The sequence below is a fragment of the Siphateles boraxobius genome, unplaced genomic scaffold, assembly GCF_051911475.1.
Source record: "Siphateles boraxobius isolate OS27281-9 unplaced genomic scaffold, OSU_SipBor_1 100, whole genome shotgun sequence".
NCBI classification, from domain to species: Eukaryota; Metazoa; Chordata; class Actinopteri; order Cypriniformes; family Leuciscidae; genus Siphateles; species Siphateles boraxobius.
The window spans coordinates 2,914,047-2,930,524 of record NW_027508701.1 but is presented as its reverse complement, the minus strand read 5'-3'; the positions used below and the strand labels follow the sequence as shown (position 1 = coordinate 2,930,524).

The 16,478-nt window shown below is 43.4% G+C and overlaps 2 protein-coding genes and 1 long non-coding RNA gene across 9 annotated transcripts in view; 1 reads left to right on the top strand and 2 right to left on the bottom strand.

Annotated features, from left to right (window-relative positions):
• Window positions 1–16,478, bottom strand: part of LOC143746919 (uncharacterized) — a 118,728-nt gene that overhangs the window by 80,665 nt on the left and 21,585 nt on the right. The gene's annotated exons all lie outside the window — the stretch shown is intronic.
• LOC143746774 (uncharacterized) overlaps window positions 1–16,478 on the bottom strand; it is a 78,885-nt gene that overhangs the window by 40,837 nt on the left and 21,570 nt on the right. For 4 of the 7 annotated variants that reach the window (XM_077238835.1, XM_077238846.1, XM_077238872.1 and 1 more), the window contains one exon: window positions 13,194–16,432. In XM_077238835.1, coding sequence (XP_077094950.1) covers window positions 15,114–16,432 — 1,319 coding nt within the window. In that variant the 3' untranslated portion in view covers window positions 13,194–15,113. Of the gene's footprint in view, window positions 1–13,193; window positions 16,433–16,478 lie in introns of those variants that run through there. The other 3 variants (XM_077238891.1, XR_013206615.1, XM_077238880.1) reach the window with 3 other exon arrangements.
• Window positions 11,493–11,887, top strand: LOC143747116 (uncharacterized). The gene is made up of 3 exons (XR_013206672.1): window positions 11,493–11,566; window positions 11,662–11,720; window positions 11,801–11,887. It is a non-coding gene; the product is annotated as an uncharacterized LOC143747116 (long non-coding RNA).

Here is a 16,478-nt window from a genome sequence, read left to right as displayed (position 1 = left end):
AACTTTGCCCAAAGCTGACTCGGCCAGCGGGGCATCAGCACTGATGGACATGGTGGTAATAAGGGGTGCTATGTCAGGTGAAAAGCCTTCATATGCATCTGTCACTTTCAAAACATCAGGATCAGGCATATCACCCCGAAACACCTTGTAAAGAGTGCTCCTATGTAGAATTTTATATCACAATTCAAATTAGTAAACATGTACCTATACATATCTGTGTGACAGATAACCTTTTCATGATTATTTTTTAAATTAACAAGACATAACCTACATGACACCACTGGCAACTGTCCTTTGTTTGGGCTTGGTAGACAGCACAATATCACTGACCCAGCCTTTATTTACACCGTATTAATCAATGATAAAAGTAAAAAGAAATGGTATCTCAGAGGAGGTTAAACATAACATGTGAAAAATGTTGTCTTTTATGCACAGATAAACTACACCCGGCACATGTGGCTACTGATAATAATAATGCTCTGAAACTTACCATAGTCCTTGGCTTGTGCCAGCGTTGCTCTGTCTCGGTGCAGCTAAGGACTGGGAGTACAGCAAGGAGGTGGAGCTCAGGGTCGACGTCTGAAAAAGGAGAGCCACGGTATGGTTGCAAAGTGCCTTGCCAGCAGCACACAAGTACACAGTCTCATACAGCTGCACTGGGGAGGAGTCTTTGAGGACAATCTAGGAAGAAAACAGAAGAAAAGGATACTACTCACGCATAACCTAACAAACCTTAATCCTAGCCAATGCAGCATAATGTAATCTGAACAATATACTACTCTCAAGTTGTGAGGTCTCTCCTTTTTCTTCAGGACCTGTGGCACATAGCTCCCACACTGACTCTCCCTGTGCCTGACTTTTTTTGACACTGAGTTAGGGATAACATCACATTGATTATCATTTAAGTGACCCATCAAGATCATTTAGCAATAATTGCATGGTACAATCGTTCAAAAGTGAAATGGCAAGATTTGCTCCAACATGGTGTTAAAGTATAGCCGATTACAGCTATGCACATCACAGGCAAAATGGCTTTTTAATGCAGACGAGAGTTAACGTTTTTTTTTACAGAATAGCCCCATTTACATGACACCTTTTCACTTTTAACCCAATTATGATGGGGTCCGATCAAACATCCATTTCTTAACCCGATTTATAGAGGTAGTGTGTGTATGTACACATCTATTTGATACGCTATTCCAATTAAGCGGGAAAATTTATTACGTTAGGATCTTGTGAACGGATTGACTTTCAATCAGAAAGTCACAGGGTAAAACTATCTACTATAATCATGAACCTGTAATTCCCATAGATGATTTTGTTAGCTGAGGGAACTTAACATCAAGCTACTGCTAGCCCGTCCTAGTTCTAATCAGCGGTAGTCTACTAACTCTGCTGTCACCGTGAAGATATGACGCAGTAAAAAAAAAAGTCCCTTCATAGTTGTCGATCGATTGTGAAATGTACATTTTGAACCCCTTCTCTCTCTGACTCCTGGGAACAGATGAAAAGGAGTTGGTAATCCGGTGCAAGTTACTGAGGGTAAACTTAGGTAGATCTTGCAGAAACGTGGCACGGCTGGTATAAACACAAGCATTGACTAGAATGGCCACAATCAGCTCCGGTGGCTGCATTGGAGCCATAGTGCGCTGCAGACGTGTGCAGTATAAATAATGGGTAAGCCGTGCAGGACTACATTTACCCTCACGGTCAGAGCGTATGCTGCGAATGGTCAAGCTAGATCCGCCCTTCATACTATGGCGGTCATTTAAGTCTTCCAGGCCAAGATCCCACATCATGGATTAAACCGGTGCTGACCTGGTGTCTTTCAACGAGCTGCACAGCATGACCGACCTCGCCCTGTGTGCCACTGAGTATATGGCCCAAGTGATTGGTCGTGCCATGGCCAGATTGGTGGTTCTCGAGTGCCTTTCCACCGGCCACTCCTCCATGGACGGTACCACCATCTACTCCACCCTGGTGTGCTGGACCCCAAAGACCACTGATGTTTCAGGCTCAAAAAGGAAGCAGCCTCCCACCGAGGCCAGACCACCCCTAAAGCGACCATGTGCTCACTTTCCTGAGGCTGTGTTTGTTGTAAATACTGAGTCTGCCCCACCAGTAGAATGTGCCCTCACTCCCTTCTACTGTTATAACAATCAAAATAAAAAACAAACACCTTCAAAAAAGCATTCCTCTTCACCTGCAACTCTTCAACCCCTCGCCACCTGGAGCCAGGCTTGGGAAGCCATTCCTGCCATCTCGCATTGGGTTTTAGAAATAATTAAACGGGATTACTTGCTTCAGTTCACTCATAGGCCCCCCGCTTCAAGGGTATGATTCACACTTCAGTCATGGAAGTCAAAACTCATGTCCTCTGAGCCGAAGTACAAGCTCCGCTAGTGAAGGGCGCTGTCCTGTAAGTTTCCACAGCCCACAGTGAGTCAGGCAACCAAGTAACTGTTTCAGTTGATTCTGGAGAGGCACAATGGCAAAGATGTTTAGAGCTACAGAGACCCAGGATCTTTTACTTTGAATCCAGTGAGGATGAAGGAGACCTGCCAGACTGGGATTCAGTAGCCTAGAAATCTAGACGCACCCTAACGGCAGCAAAAATTATTTTGCAGCCAGTGTGGTCTAGCAACTCTCCGTTGACTTTCTAGCTGAAAAAAACAAAAACTGGTCAGGCCAATCAGATCGTGTATAGAGTCGGCAGGCGGGCTTAACATAATGACGACAGAGTTGCGATGGTTCACTGCTACTTGAAAACAAAGAATGGCTGCTGCTGCTGGCGAACAGCGGTCTTTCGATTCGGCTTTGGCCGCGACTCTGGAGGATTTGAAGTTAAACTTTTCTTTGAAACGAACAAAGAACGGCTTTGCTCTGACTATGTCGCTCGCTCTGACTACATCACCTTCTTCGTTGCTCTGGTTGGTTGTAGCGCTATCCTATTGTGTGCAGAGGGAATTTGAAAGACAACCGTTTATCCCGCACCTCGGATTGAAGCATGCCAATGCAGAGTTCCCAGACCTAACATCTTGATGTGGGTCTGGTATGCCAGGCTAGGGATTCAGAGGAGTCCTTCAATCTCTGAAACAGTGTCTTCCCCATCATTGACTTCATAGTCCTTCTCAAACTCTGCATTATCCTCTGAGGAAGAGGATCCTGCTGAAGTCACTTACTAATCAAATTTTTTTTAAATTATGGGGACTGCAGCTACACCTCCTCGGTCACAAGGGGAGCACCTGCCGATCGCATGATCAAAATGACCCTTGGACAAACGAGATTCATTGGTCTGCTCCTGCTGGCAGGAGTAAATCCCCACGATGAGACCTCAACCAGCTTGTTGAATGCGGACACAGGGAGGTTTTTTGTGCTAGATCTTCTCAAGAGAAAACTGACCATATTTGGAACGGTGAGAAAAAAACAAGCCAGAGCTCCCATCTGCATTGGTGACAATAAGGTGCAGAGAGAAATTTTCATCAATGTTTGCTTTTATAGGGACACATACTCTTAGGTCTTACTGCCCAAAATAAAAAAACAAAAATTTGCTCTTGATGAGCACAATTCACCAGGATGCCGCAGCAAGCACATGAGAAGACAAGAAGCCAAATATAATCTTGTATAACAACAAGACCAAAGGAGGAGTTGACCGCCTTGACCAGGTATTTTGTTACTTTGTATTTTTTTGCATTATTTACACATTTTCCTATGACAAATTGCTTATCATTTTTAATTAGTAAGTCACTTTAGATAAAAGCATCGGCTAAATGAAAATACTTTGATCAGTTGAGACAGTTTAAATATTTTGTCTTATTCTGTGAGTCTTATTCAAGATGGTTACTGCTTACACCAGTAAACAGAAATCCAACCGTTGGTAGGGATGGCTGACGCGAAACTGACGTTCCAAAGCTTTTCGAGATCCCGAAGCGTGGATGTTTCGAAACACTGATCCGAAGCGTGATTCAAAACACCCATGTCATGTGACTACGGCTAAATGAAGCTTCGGAGTGTTTCACAAGTGTTTCGACAGGTGGCATGGTCCGCCGAATCAGCGTTTGATTGACAGGGTCGAGAACAGAACAGACCACACAATCGCACATCTGTATAAAAGTGAAGTCAACGCATCTTGACCTCATGGGTTTTTGTGAGAGGAGTTTGATTTTGAGATAGCGGATTTTTGGTGATATAGTGACATTTATAGTGCGATTTGTTTAGTTATATTTAGGCTTACATTTAAATTTACACATTGACTGATAGGCTAGAGACAGACAAAGTATACATATAGTGACACATTAATAGATGCATATGTAGTGGGACGTATTTTTAATTCAATGTTCGCGGGTAATGTACTGTCCAATCATATTCTGCGAGGCAGCGTCTAAAAGGAACCGAATGCACGTTTGTGGGGGTGTGGGTCACCGCCTGTGCATCATTGCCAGGGACCGCCCATTCCGGTTTGTTTTCATCTCGTCTGCCTGAGCTATGGCTGTTGGTTCGTTGCTGGGGGTTGTTGGCGGTGGCTATTCATATGCCCCTCCTGCCTTCCCAAGCCGTTGTTATGGCGACACCTTCGTCCGTGTGTGTGACTCCGATTTGCGACCCGCTTTGAAGTAAAGGAATAATCTGTTCGCGGAGACGAGTGTGGTCAATGAGGCCTGCGGGGCAATACTAGTTGAAGCTGCTGCTTTGTCTACCTTGGTTTCGTTTGGACAACTCGCTGATGAGCGCGTGTGCGCTCGGTTCATGTGTTTGTGTATTTTGCTTTTGTACATTTTACTTTATTTTTCAGTGTTATTGCTTTATCTCGTTTGTTTGTCTACCCATGTATCAAACTCGCGTGGGTGCTCGTTTTAAGTGTATCGTAACATCTGCTTTCCAGCATTTTTTTATGTGATCGCCGGGTTGCTGGTGAAGCATGACAGTGGAGTGAATATCCACCCAGTTTCGGTGCCCAAATTCTTAACCTCAGCGTGGTTTGATGCATGAACCTTTAGTCTGTAAATAACTGTTTTTTTTATTTATTTGTTTTCTTTCTTTTGTAACTTGATTTCAATGTCAATTGTTATCTTATTATTTGGAAATTATACTGTTAATTGTGTTTTTGTTACAGGAGCCGAGGCTTTAGGGCAGGCCACTCATAGGCCCTCGTGTGCGGTGGTGGGATTCTGTCACAGAGTGCTGTGCTTGACCTTATTGGTGTGCGTGTGTCGTGGTGAGATCGGTGTACAGGGTGGTACAGGAGCCTTGTGCTCATTAAGCTAGTTGTTTCTGCCATTGATAAGCCTCGGCTTCCTTCTCGTGTTTGGGGTATTTTTGCCCAGAACTCATGATCCCCTATAACTTACTGGAACGAGAGAGCGGTAATCTTTCCTCATTTCTAAGTCCTTGCTAAAAAATATCTTTGCGTGCCAGCAACAAGTGTCTCTTGTGAGTGGATTTTTTCAAAGGCTGGAGAAATTATCTGTAAAAAAAGAAGTAGGCTAAGTCCTTCGACAGCAGAGAAATTAATATTTTTGAATAAAAATCTATAAAAAAGTGAGACATTGTGGCTTGATTTGTTTTATTAATATTAATTTTTCATGACCAAAATAACATTATGCACAGGGAGGAGCCTACAGGTTACAAGCTTCACATATTAGAAAAATACAATAATAAAATAACAAATTTTTTAATGGCTCATTGTCAAGGTTGTTTTTAGATCAACACCTGCAAGTGACCCCTCGGTGTCGACGTTGAGACGGGTGGCGGATTGTTTCGAAGCCTCGACACAATATGGCACATTTGCTTCAACTGTTTCAATGTTTTACGAAGCCTCGATCTGCCCACCACTAACCGTTGGCCCATGGTTTTCTTCTCAAATATGCTGGATGTGTCTGTCCTGAATTTTTTTGTCCAGTGGACGTAAATTAATCCTGCCTGGAATGCAGGAAAGTTTCAGAATTTGGCTCTTTTTGGAAGAGCTAGGGAGAGCTCTGGTTGTCACGGTTCGTATCTTCACTGGACCCTCCTTGTCTCCTGACTTTGTTATTGTGTGTGTGTATGGGCGTGGTCACCAATCACTACCGCTGATCAGCCTTGTCAGCTGCATCTCATCATCTGCGCCATCTGCAGCTGATCAGCGGTGCCTATATATACTCACTGTTTTTGTCTTGTCTTTGTCAGATCGTTGTGGTATGTTTCCTGGTTGGTTTCCTGTTCTGTTGGGCCGTCCCATGTTCTCTGTTTCCGGTTGGATGTATCGTGTCGTTGTCTGTGACCACTCAGCAGTCCACCACCACTAAGGATTATCACCACCAGTCATCCATCATCACCCGGTTGCCCGTCCAGTTCCTGCGTCATTTCCCCGTCCTGTGTTGTGAACTTTGGTGTAGATCTGACCTGCTCTGTTTATTTGTTAATAAACATTGTTTCACCTGCTCTTGCCTTCTCTCTCTCAATACTTGTGACACTGGTATCTCTCTCTCAATACTTGTGACACTGGTATCTCCACAAATGCAAAGATGGAATGACATTCTACGTTGTAGACGTACAGTGCATTGTGGGCGGCAGTGGCTCAGTGGTTCATGTAGGTGGTTCGATCCCCGGTTCCACCTGACCAAGTGTCGAGGTGTCCATGAGCAAGACACCTAACCCCTGCTGCTCCCGACGAGCTGGATGGCAGCCTTGCATGGCTGACACCGCAGTCAGTGTATGAATGAGTGAGTGAATGGGTGAATGTGAGGCAAATATGTAAAGCGCTTTGGTGGCCATTGGGTCTGTGAAAGCGCTACATAAATGCAGTCCATTTACGTGCACCAGCCTCTCTAAGGGCGCTTTCACACTAGCACTTTTGGTGCACACCCGGGTACGAATGATGTCAGAGTTCGGTTCGTTTGAATGATGTGAACGCTGTCTTCTAAACTCGGGTGCGCACCTGCAAATCGTACTCGAGTCCGCTTAAAATGGGGGGTCTGGGGTATGGTTCATGTGAACTCAAGTACGGTTCCCTGCTGATATGAACGCAATAGTACCAAATCGCGGAAGTGAACCGCTATTGATGCGTGTGTGTGTCTACACACTTCCCTTGACGAAAAGCGGGATTGACACACTACAAGCAGAGGGATGATTTCTGCGTACCACGGTTCAGATACAAATAATATAATGTGAACACAGTCCATCAGGGGCAGGGGGAGGAGGGAGCAATCGAACTCGGGTTCTGAAAAGGCAATCGAACCAAGTGTGAAAGCGCCCTAAGAATGATGAGTTAGACCAGACAACCCTCTTCAGAAGACAAGCCTGTTATCTTCTAAACAGAAAAAGAAAACAAAAAGAACAGAGTGATACAGAACCAAAACTTGTCTATGATCTGCACTGCTGGGGCCTGTTTCAATAAGGAGGTTCAACCACTTACCCTGAGATGGGAAACTCTGAGTTTTCGGTTTCAGAACAGCTGAAATGAGTAAGTTCAATCAACTCTAAGTTGACTGACTCTGAGTTAAGCGCGTTCACCACAACTATAAAAAGTTATTATCAATGGAGCGCAGATATTATGAGTCACCATGGTAACAGTGCCAGACAAAAAGAGGTCTGCATATTTCTCACCAGCAGTATGCAAACATTTTTTTATAAGCAACAGGGCAGCAGCGGCGATCGAGAGAGTTAGTTTGGGAAATAGTTGCTCGAGTCAATGCGTAAGTTTACATTTTAATTACTGTTATACAGTGTTGGGTGTAATTAGCAAGTAATCTAAAAACTGTAATTTAATTAAAGGGATTACTCTTAATTCTTCTGTAATATAAAGTAAAATATTATGTCATTGCATTAAATACTGCATAGACTATAGAACAATTCTGTATAAAACAATAGTGGATTTAACATAACATTTTTAAAGGGTATATTTTTAATGTAACCTCTCTCTACACACTTTGGTCAATTCAAGAATAATTCATGCAACTGATGGAGATGGAGATGCAGAGGAGATGGAGATACAGAGGAGATGGTGATGGAGATGCAGAGGATATGGAGATGGAGATGCATAGGAGATGGAGATGGAGATACAGAGGAGATGGAGATGAAGATGCAGAGGATATGGAGATACAGAGGAGATGGAGATACAGAGGAGATGGAGATGGAGATACAGAGGAGATGGAGATGGAGATGCAGAGGAGATGGAGATACAGAGGAGATGGAGATGGAGATGCAGAGGATATGGAGATGGAGATGCAGAGGAGATGGAGATACAGAGGAGATGGAGATGAAGATGCAGAGGATATGGAGATACAGAGGAGATGGAGATGAAGAGGCAGAGGAGATGGAGATGCAGAGGAGATGGAGATGCAGAGGAGATGGAGATGCAGATGAGATAGAGATGAAGATGCAGAGGAGATGGAGATGGAGATGCAGAGGAGATGGAGATGAAGATGCAGAGGAGATGGAGATGAAGAGGAGTTGGAGATGCAGAGGAGTTGGAGATGCAGAGGAGTTGGAGATGAAGATGCAGAGGAGATGGAGATGCAGACGAGATGGAGATGAAGATGCAGAGGAGATGGAGATGAAGATGCAGAGGAGATGGAGATACAGAGGAGATGGAGATGAAGATGCAGAGGAGATGGAGATACAGAGGAGATGGAGATGAAGATGCAGAGGAGATGGAGATGCAGAGGAGATGGAGATGCAGAGGAGATGGAGATGAAGATGCAGAGGAGATGGAGATGCAGATGCAGAGGAGATGGAGATGAAGATGCAGAGGAGTTGGAGATTCAGATGCAGAGGAGATGGAGATAAAGATGCAGAGGAGATGGAGATGAAGATGCAGAGGAGATGGAGATGAAGATGCAGAGGAGATGGAGATGGAGAAACAGAGGAGATGGAGATGAAGATGCAGAGGAGATGGATATACAGAGGAGATGGAGATGAAGATGCAGAGGAGATGGAGATACAGAGGAGATGGAGATGAAGATGCAGAGGAGATGGAGATGCAGAGGAGATGGAGATGAAGAGGAGATGGAGATACAGAGGAGATGGAGATGAAGATCCAGAGGAGATGGAGATAAAGATGCAGAGGAGATGGAGATGAAGATGCAGAGGAGATGGAGATGAAGATGCAGAGAAGATGGAGGTACAGAGGAGATGGAGATGAAGATGCAGAGGAGATGGAGATACAGATGAGATGGAGATGAAGAAGCAGAGGAAATGGAGATACAGAGGAGATGGAGATGGAGATGCAGAGGAGATGGAGATGAAGATGCAGAGGAGATGAGGATGAAGATGCAGAGGAGATGGAGATGAAGATGCAGAGGAGATGAAGATGCAGAGGAGATGGAGATGGAGATACAGAGTAGATGGAGATGAAGACGCAGAGGAGATGGAGATGCAGAGGAGATGGAGATGAAGATGCAGAGGAGATGGAGATACAGAGAAGGTGGAGATGAAGATGCAGAGGAGATGGAGATGCAGAGGAGATGGGGATTCAGATGCAGAGGAGATGGAGATAATGATGCAGAGGAGATGGAGATGAAGATGCAGAGGAGATAGAGATGAAGATGCAGAGGAGATGGAGATGAAGATGCAGAGGAGATGGAGATACAGAGGAGATGAAGAAGCAGAGGAAATGGAGATACAGAGGAGATGGAGATGAAGATGCAGAGGAGATGGAGATGCAGAGGAGATGGAGATGAAGATGCAGAGGAGATGGAGATACAGAGGAGATGGAGATGAAGATGCAGAGGAGATGGAGATGAAGATGCAGAGGAGATGGAGATGAAGATGCAAAGGAGATGGAGATACAGAGGAGATGGAGATGAAGATGCAGAGGAGATGGAGATGAAGATGCAGAGGAGATGGAGATACAGAGGAGATGAAGATGCAGAGGAGATGGAGATGAAGATGCAGAGGAGATGGAGATGAAGATGCAGAGGAGATGGAGATGAAGATGCAGAGGAGATGGAGATACAGAGGAGATGAAGATGCAGAGGAGATGGAGATGAAGATGTAGAGGAGATGGAGATACAGAGGAGATGGAGATGAAGATGCAGAGGAGATGGAGATACAGAGGAGATGGAGATGAAGATGCAGAGGAGATGGAGATGAAGATGCAGAGGAGATGGAGATACAGAGGAGATGGAGATGGAGATGCAGAGGAGATGGAGATGCAGAGGAGATGGAGATGCAGAGGAGATGGAGATGAAGATGCAGAGGAGATGGAGATGCAGATGCAGAGGAGATGGAGATGAAGATGCAGAGGAGTTGGAGATTCAGATGCAGAGGAGATGGAGATACAGAGGAGCTGGAGATGAAGATGCAGAGGAGATGGAGATACAGAGGAGATGGAGATGAAGATGCAGAGGAGATGGAGATAAAGATGAAGATGCAGAGGAGATGGAGATGAAGATGCAGAGGAGATGGAGATACAGAGGAGATTGAGATACAGAGGGGATGGAGATGAAGATGCAGAGGAGATGGAGATACAGAGGAGATGGAGATGAAGATGCAGAGGAGATGGAGATGAAGATGCAGAGGAGATGGAGATGAAGATGCAGAGGAGATGGAGATACAGAGGAGATGAAGATGCAGAGGAGATGGAGATGAAGATGTAGAGGAGATGGAGATACAGAGGAGATGGAGATGAAGATGCAGAGGAGATGGAGATACAGAGGAGATGGAGATGAAGATGCAGAGGAGATGGAGATGAAGATGCAGAGGAGATGGATATGCAGAGGAGATTGAGATGAAGATGCAGAGGAGATGGAGATGCAGAGGAGAAGGAGATGCAGAGGAGATGGAGATGGAGATACAGAGGAGATGGAGATGAAGATGCAGAGGAGATGGAGATGCAGAGGAGATGGAGATGAAGAGGAGATGGAGATACAGAGGAGATGGAGATGAAGATGCAGAGGAGATGGAGATGAAGATGCAGAGGAGATGGAGATACAGAGGAGATGAAGATGAAGATGAAGATGCAGAGGAGATGGAGATGAAGATGCAGATGAAGATGCAGAGGAGATGGAGATGCAGAGGAGATGGTGATGGAGATGCAGAGGAGATGGAGATACAGAGGAGATGAAGATGCAGTGGAGATGGTGATGGAGATGCAGAGGAGATGGAGATGCAGAGGAGATGGTGATGGAGATGCAGAGGAGATGGTGATGGAGATGCAGAGGAGATGGAGATGGAGATGCAGAGGAGATGGAGATGCAGAGGAGATGGTGATGGAGATGCAGAGGAGATGGAGATGGAGATGCAGAGGAGATGGAGATGGAAATACAGAGGAGATGAAGATGCAGAGGAGATGGTGATGGAGATGCAGAGGAGAAGGAGATGGAGATGCAGAGGAGATGGAGAGGAGATGGAGATGCAGAGGAGATGGAGATACAGAGGAGATGGAGATGCAGAGGAGATGGTGATGGAGATGCAGAGGAGATGGAGATACAGAGGAGATGGAGATGCAGAGGAGATGGAGATGGAGATGCAGAGGAGATGGACATGGCCCTGAGCCTGAATGCTGGAAGGCCAATGGCTGAGGGCATTCCTGGAGGGACTTCATCAGAGCCAGTCACTCCCGAAGATTCAAGTGCCTTCATAAAATGTAAGAGGTCTACATATGTGTTATTTTTTATATAGGCTGTTTTTGATATTTCCATATATTTTACTTTGGGCTGGGTTTTTTGTTGCTCCCAACAGATTCTGATGGTAATATCTGTCTTTTGGAGCCTCCTGTCCCAACAGAACCCCAGACAGTTGTAAGTAACCTACTCAATACTCCAGAAATTATGACAAATAGAATTACAAAATGTGCTCAACCAAATGCTCATCTTCACAGGACGATGGGGATGAAGAAACAGTTTCTGCTGCCACAGAAAGGCCTACAGAGGAAATAATATTATGTGTTTACACATCAAACAATCTACACATTCACATTTCTTCACATTATTTATGTGGAGTAGCCTATAAAATCTAAGTTTATATCGAAGTATAAACGGATATTCTTATCTCTCCCCCGTCCCCAGAGTGTGGAAGAACAGCAGGAGGAAGGTCCATCAACTTCTGGTGCACAGATGAACACAGTTCAGTGATTTTCAGTGAATGCCACAGTTTAATTCTGTAGAATTTGTTTAGAACTACATGATGTAACTCTAATCTACTGTATTTTCAGTTGCTAGTTAAGAAGTTATATAGACTTCATCTTAAAAAGGGGGAAAAACAGCAATGAATAAATAAATTCCGAAAGAATGAATGAGGTGTTTAAACACTGCTTCCTCTTTAAAAAAGGGGAGGAGACCGAAATAAACTCTGGGTTTACGGAAGTAAACCTGCTCCCGACCAGTTTAGGTTCACAGAGTAAGTTACCATGGTAACTGACTCTGAGTATAAGTTACCTCTCTTTCAGAAACGGGCTTGACTTACCCTGCTTTCTCAGGTTTGACTTACCTCCCATTCTGAAACAGAAAACCCAGAGTTTCCCTCATTTCAGGGTTAACATACTCAGAGTTTTCACTTAACCTCCTTTCTGAAACAGGCCCCTGTACTCTAAAAATGTTTTTAATTTAGTACCCAGGTAGTTTTGACACTGTGGACTGTTTTATCAGTGCTTCCCCTACCACTGTTTTGGTGGTGGGGCGGCTGTTACATTACTGTCGTAAAGTAGAATTTAGATACATTCAAATGAAATATTAATACTAATACTAACACTAATGTTTTATTAACAAACTTCGGGAGGAGTACATTCAGATAATTAAACCTAATTAAACATGTGGAGCACACTCAGATAATCAAACCTAATTAGACACGAGTGGAGCACACTCTGCTAATCAACTCAATCAAGTCAGGTGTATATATACACAGCAAACTTACCTCCATTCATTGACAGTTTAACAGCATCCCTCCACCACCCATCTCCTTACTTCTAGTCCTAAATACACTTACAACGGGGGGAGTACTCTGGGTTCGGGCCAAACTCCGAGCTCGGAGCCCTCCCCCCGGACAGCACGCCAAATACGCATTAAACCTTATACACTCTAATTGTATGTAAGTGTGAACTCGTGAAATTATCATCCAAACATTTATTTTAAGGCACTGTCAAATAAAATCTTCCATGATTTAATTTTTTACAGTAAAGCTCATTGTGTTTTTGTTGTTTGATAAAAAGTTTGTTTAATTCCATATGATTAAAATAAATTAAAATTAATGTTTTATGTCTTCAAAAAACACAACGGTTTTGTGTGAATTTTTTTTATTCATTTTCTATGCCGTTGCAGAGGTTTATTTTTCATATTATATCAAGTATATTGTCACGGTTAGTTCAGGTGAAGATGATTAAAAAGGGTCAAACAGCGTTCTACAAACGAGTTCTTTAATAAAACAAACTCAGGTAATCCAAAGGCAAGCATGTGACGTAAAAGAATGTCTACTCTACACAAACAATACCAGACCACAACTGAATCAAAAGGAGGAACTTAAATACACAGGGTGATTGAACTCAAATGATGAACAGGTGGTGACTTGTTAATTAGAAACCATAGTTACAAATGAAGAGGGGGAACTGATTATTTTCTCTGATGAAGCCCCCTTCCAACTGTATGGGACATTTGGAAAATCAATTGTCTGGAGAAGAAAAGTTGAATGCTACCACGAATCCTGTGTCGTGCCAACAGTGAAGCATCCTGAGGCCATCTATGTGTAGGGTTGTTTTTCAATCAAGGGTTTTCTCACAATTGACCGTTCGCAAAGACCCACCATCTTTAGTTACAGTTGCTATGTCCGACAAGCCATGCCGCTCTCACGCCACATCATGTTGTCGCGCAGTGAAAAATACATCGTGGAGCAGAGAGGACACTGACAACACGCTGACAGACAGGACAGGTTACTTTTGATATGAAACAAAGAATTTTAAGTCAACCAAATTAAAATTTGGTGAACCAATCATCTCTTACTTCTAGTTAATTTATAGCATCAAATAAACATGAATGAACATCAGAAGGAATGTTATTTTAACCGCGGAAAGATGTCAGTACACTCCGTTGTTTAAGTTCAAATTCTCCAACGTTAATCTACTAACTCTCCTGCTTTGTTGAACAAAATTGGCGGATTCGGCGGATCATTATTGATCAGATTGCCTGTAAATAAAACTCCCTTCGAAGGTTCGATTCTGCCCAGGAGCATTTTGATGATCATCCTTGCATTTTCCAGCATGATGGACCACCATGTCACAAGGCAAGAGAGATAATTGGGGCACTCATGGACAGCAAATGGCTCAGTGCGCCGGGTGTGTGTGTGTGTGTTCATTACTCCCTACTCCTTACTCCTAATGTGTCTGGACTTGCTTGCATTAGAAAGGCAGAGAACAAATTCCGAGCATGGACTACCATACTTGGCCTTCATGTCAAGTCACATCAAATCACATCATAATGAAGTGGCTTGGTGTTCATTAAATTGACATTTTGGATCTGTCGCCAGGCAACTCCTAGGATCTTAATGAACATGAACATCTAGTTAAATACCCTGGAAGTTTCAAATTGGTCATGAAGAGTCTTTCTTTTGTCTTACTCGTACAGTTTTACAGGGTGATACAATTGAGAGACCAGACTGTGTGTCTGTGCTGGGGTGATATAGTGTCCGTGATGAAGGGATAAAGGGGAATTGGTGAGCTTGAGAACTCTGGTTAGTGTGAGTGACGTATAGCTGGGAGTGTCAGGAGAGTGTAATCTTGACAATAGTGTTCTTGGTCCCACGATGGGATACAGTGTTATGAAGTGGGATAAAGTTGAATCACATGAAGAACAAGCTTCTGCATCCCTGTGACAAGATTCGAGCAAACATGGCATTTATCTCACCTCTCTGCTCTCCGGTCGCATTTTGCAATGGGTAAATACTATCTGGAAGTTGTCCCCGTCACGCAATTAGCGGTGAGGCAGGATTAGTGGTGAGGCAGCTGCAGCTCTAACAAACTTACAGAAGTCACAAGATGAGCCCCAACAGTAGCCATGTTCAAGTCCAGATTGAAGACATTACCAATGGATTCTCTCACTGAAAATTAAGCAAATAATGCTGTGTAATGTGCTTATTTCATTCAGTTTTTGTAATTTTCTGTATAAACATTCAGTTACATTGTGCCATTTCACAGCAAGACAGCATTTTCAACACGTGAACCGCTTCTCTCCTGTGCAAGCACTTGTGTGAGCCTTAAGATTTCCTTTTTTTGAAAAACTCTTGCCACACAGTTTACAGATGAAACGTTTCTCTCCAGTGTGAAGTCTCATGTGAGTGTTGAGGCAACTTTTACGACTGAAACTCTTTCCACAGTGACATATAAAACTCTTTTCTCCTGAGTGAATCCTCATGTGGCAATTAAGGGTTCCTTTACGTGTGAAACTTTTTCCACACTGATCACATGTGAACGTTTTTTTTATTCCAATAAACGGTTTCTCTCCAGTGTGAATTCTTATGTGGGAATTAAGGGTGCTACTGTTTGCAAAACTCTGTCCACAATGTGAGCAAGTATAAGGCTTTTCTCCAGTGTGAATTCTCATGTGGACTTTAAGTGTGATTTTATATGCAAAACTCTGTTCACAATGAGAGCAAGTATAAGGCTTTTCTCCAGTGTGAATTCTCATGTGGGAATTAAGGGTGCCTTTATGTGCAAAACTTTGTCCACAATGAGAGCAAGTAAAAGGCTTTTCTCCAGTGTGAATTCTCGTGTGGTAATTAAGGGTGCCTTTATGAGCAAAACATTGTCCACAATGAGAGCAAGTATAAGGCTTTTCTCCAGTGTGAATTCTCATGTGGTCTTTAAGGGTTTGTTTTAGAGCAAAACTCCTTCCACACGGTTGACAGGTGAAAGGACTCTCTCCAGTGTGAACTCTCATGTGGACATTAAGGTTTGGTTTTTGATTGAAACTCTGTCCACACTGTTGGCAGGTGAAAGGACTCTCTCCAGTGTGAATTCTCATGTGGACATTAAGGTTTTGTTTTTTATTGAAACTCTGTCCACAATGAGAGCAAGTATAAGGCTTTCCTCCAGTGTGAATTCTCATGTGGACTTTAAGTGTGATTTTATTTGCAAAACTCTGTTCACAATGAGAGCATGTATAAGGCTTTTCTCCAGTGTGAATTCTCATGTGGGAATTAAGGGTGCTTTTATGTGCAAAACTCTGTCCACAATGAGAGCAAGAATAAGGCTTTTCTCCAGTGTGAACTCTCATGTGGACATTAAGATTTTGTTTTTGATTGAAACTCTGTCCACACTGTTGGCAGGTGAAAGGCTTTTCTCCAGTATGAATTCTCATGTGGACATTAAGGTTGTGTTTTTCATTGAAACTCTGTCCACAATGAGAGCAAGTATAAGGCTTTTCTCCAGTGTGAAGTTTCATGATTGATTTCTCTTCAGTCTTGAAATCATGATGTCGATCTTGCATATTATTCAATTCTTGACTCTCCTCTTTCAGTGGCATCAGGTCTAAAGTGAAAAAAGACAAATACAAGTTAACACCAGTTTAAATGGC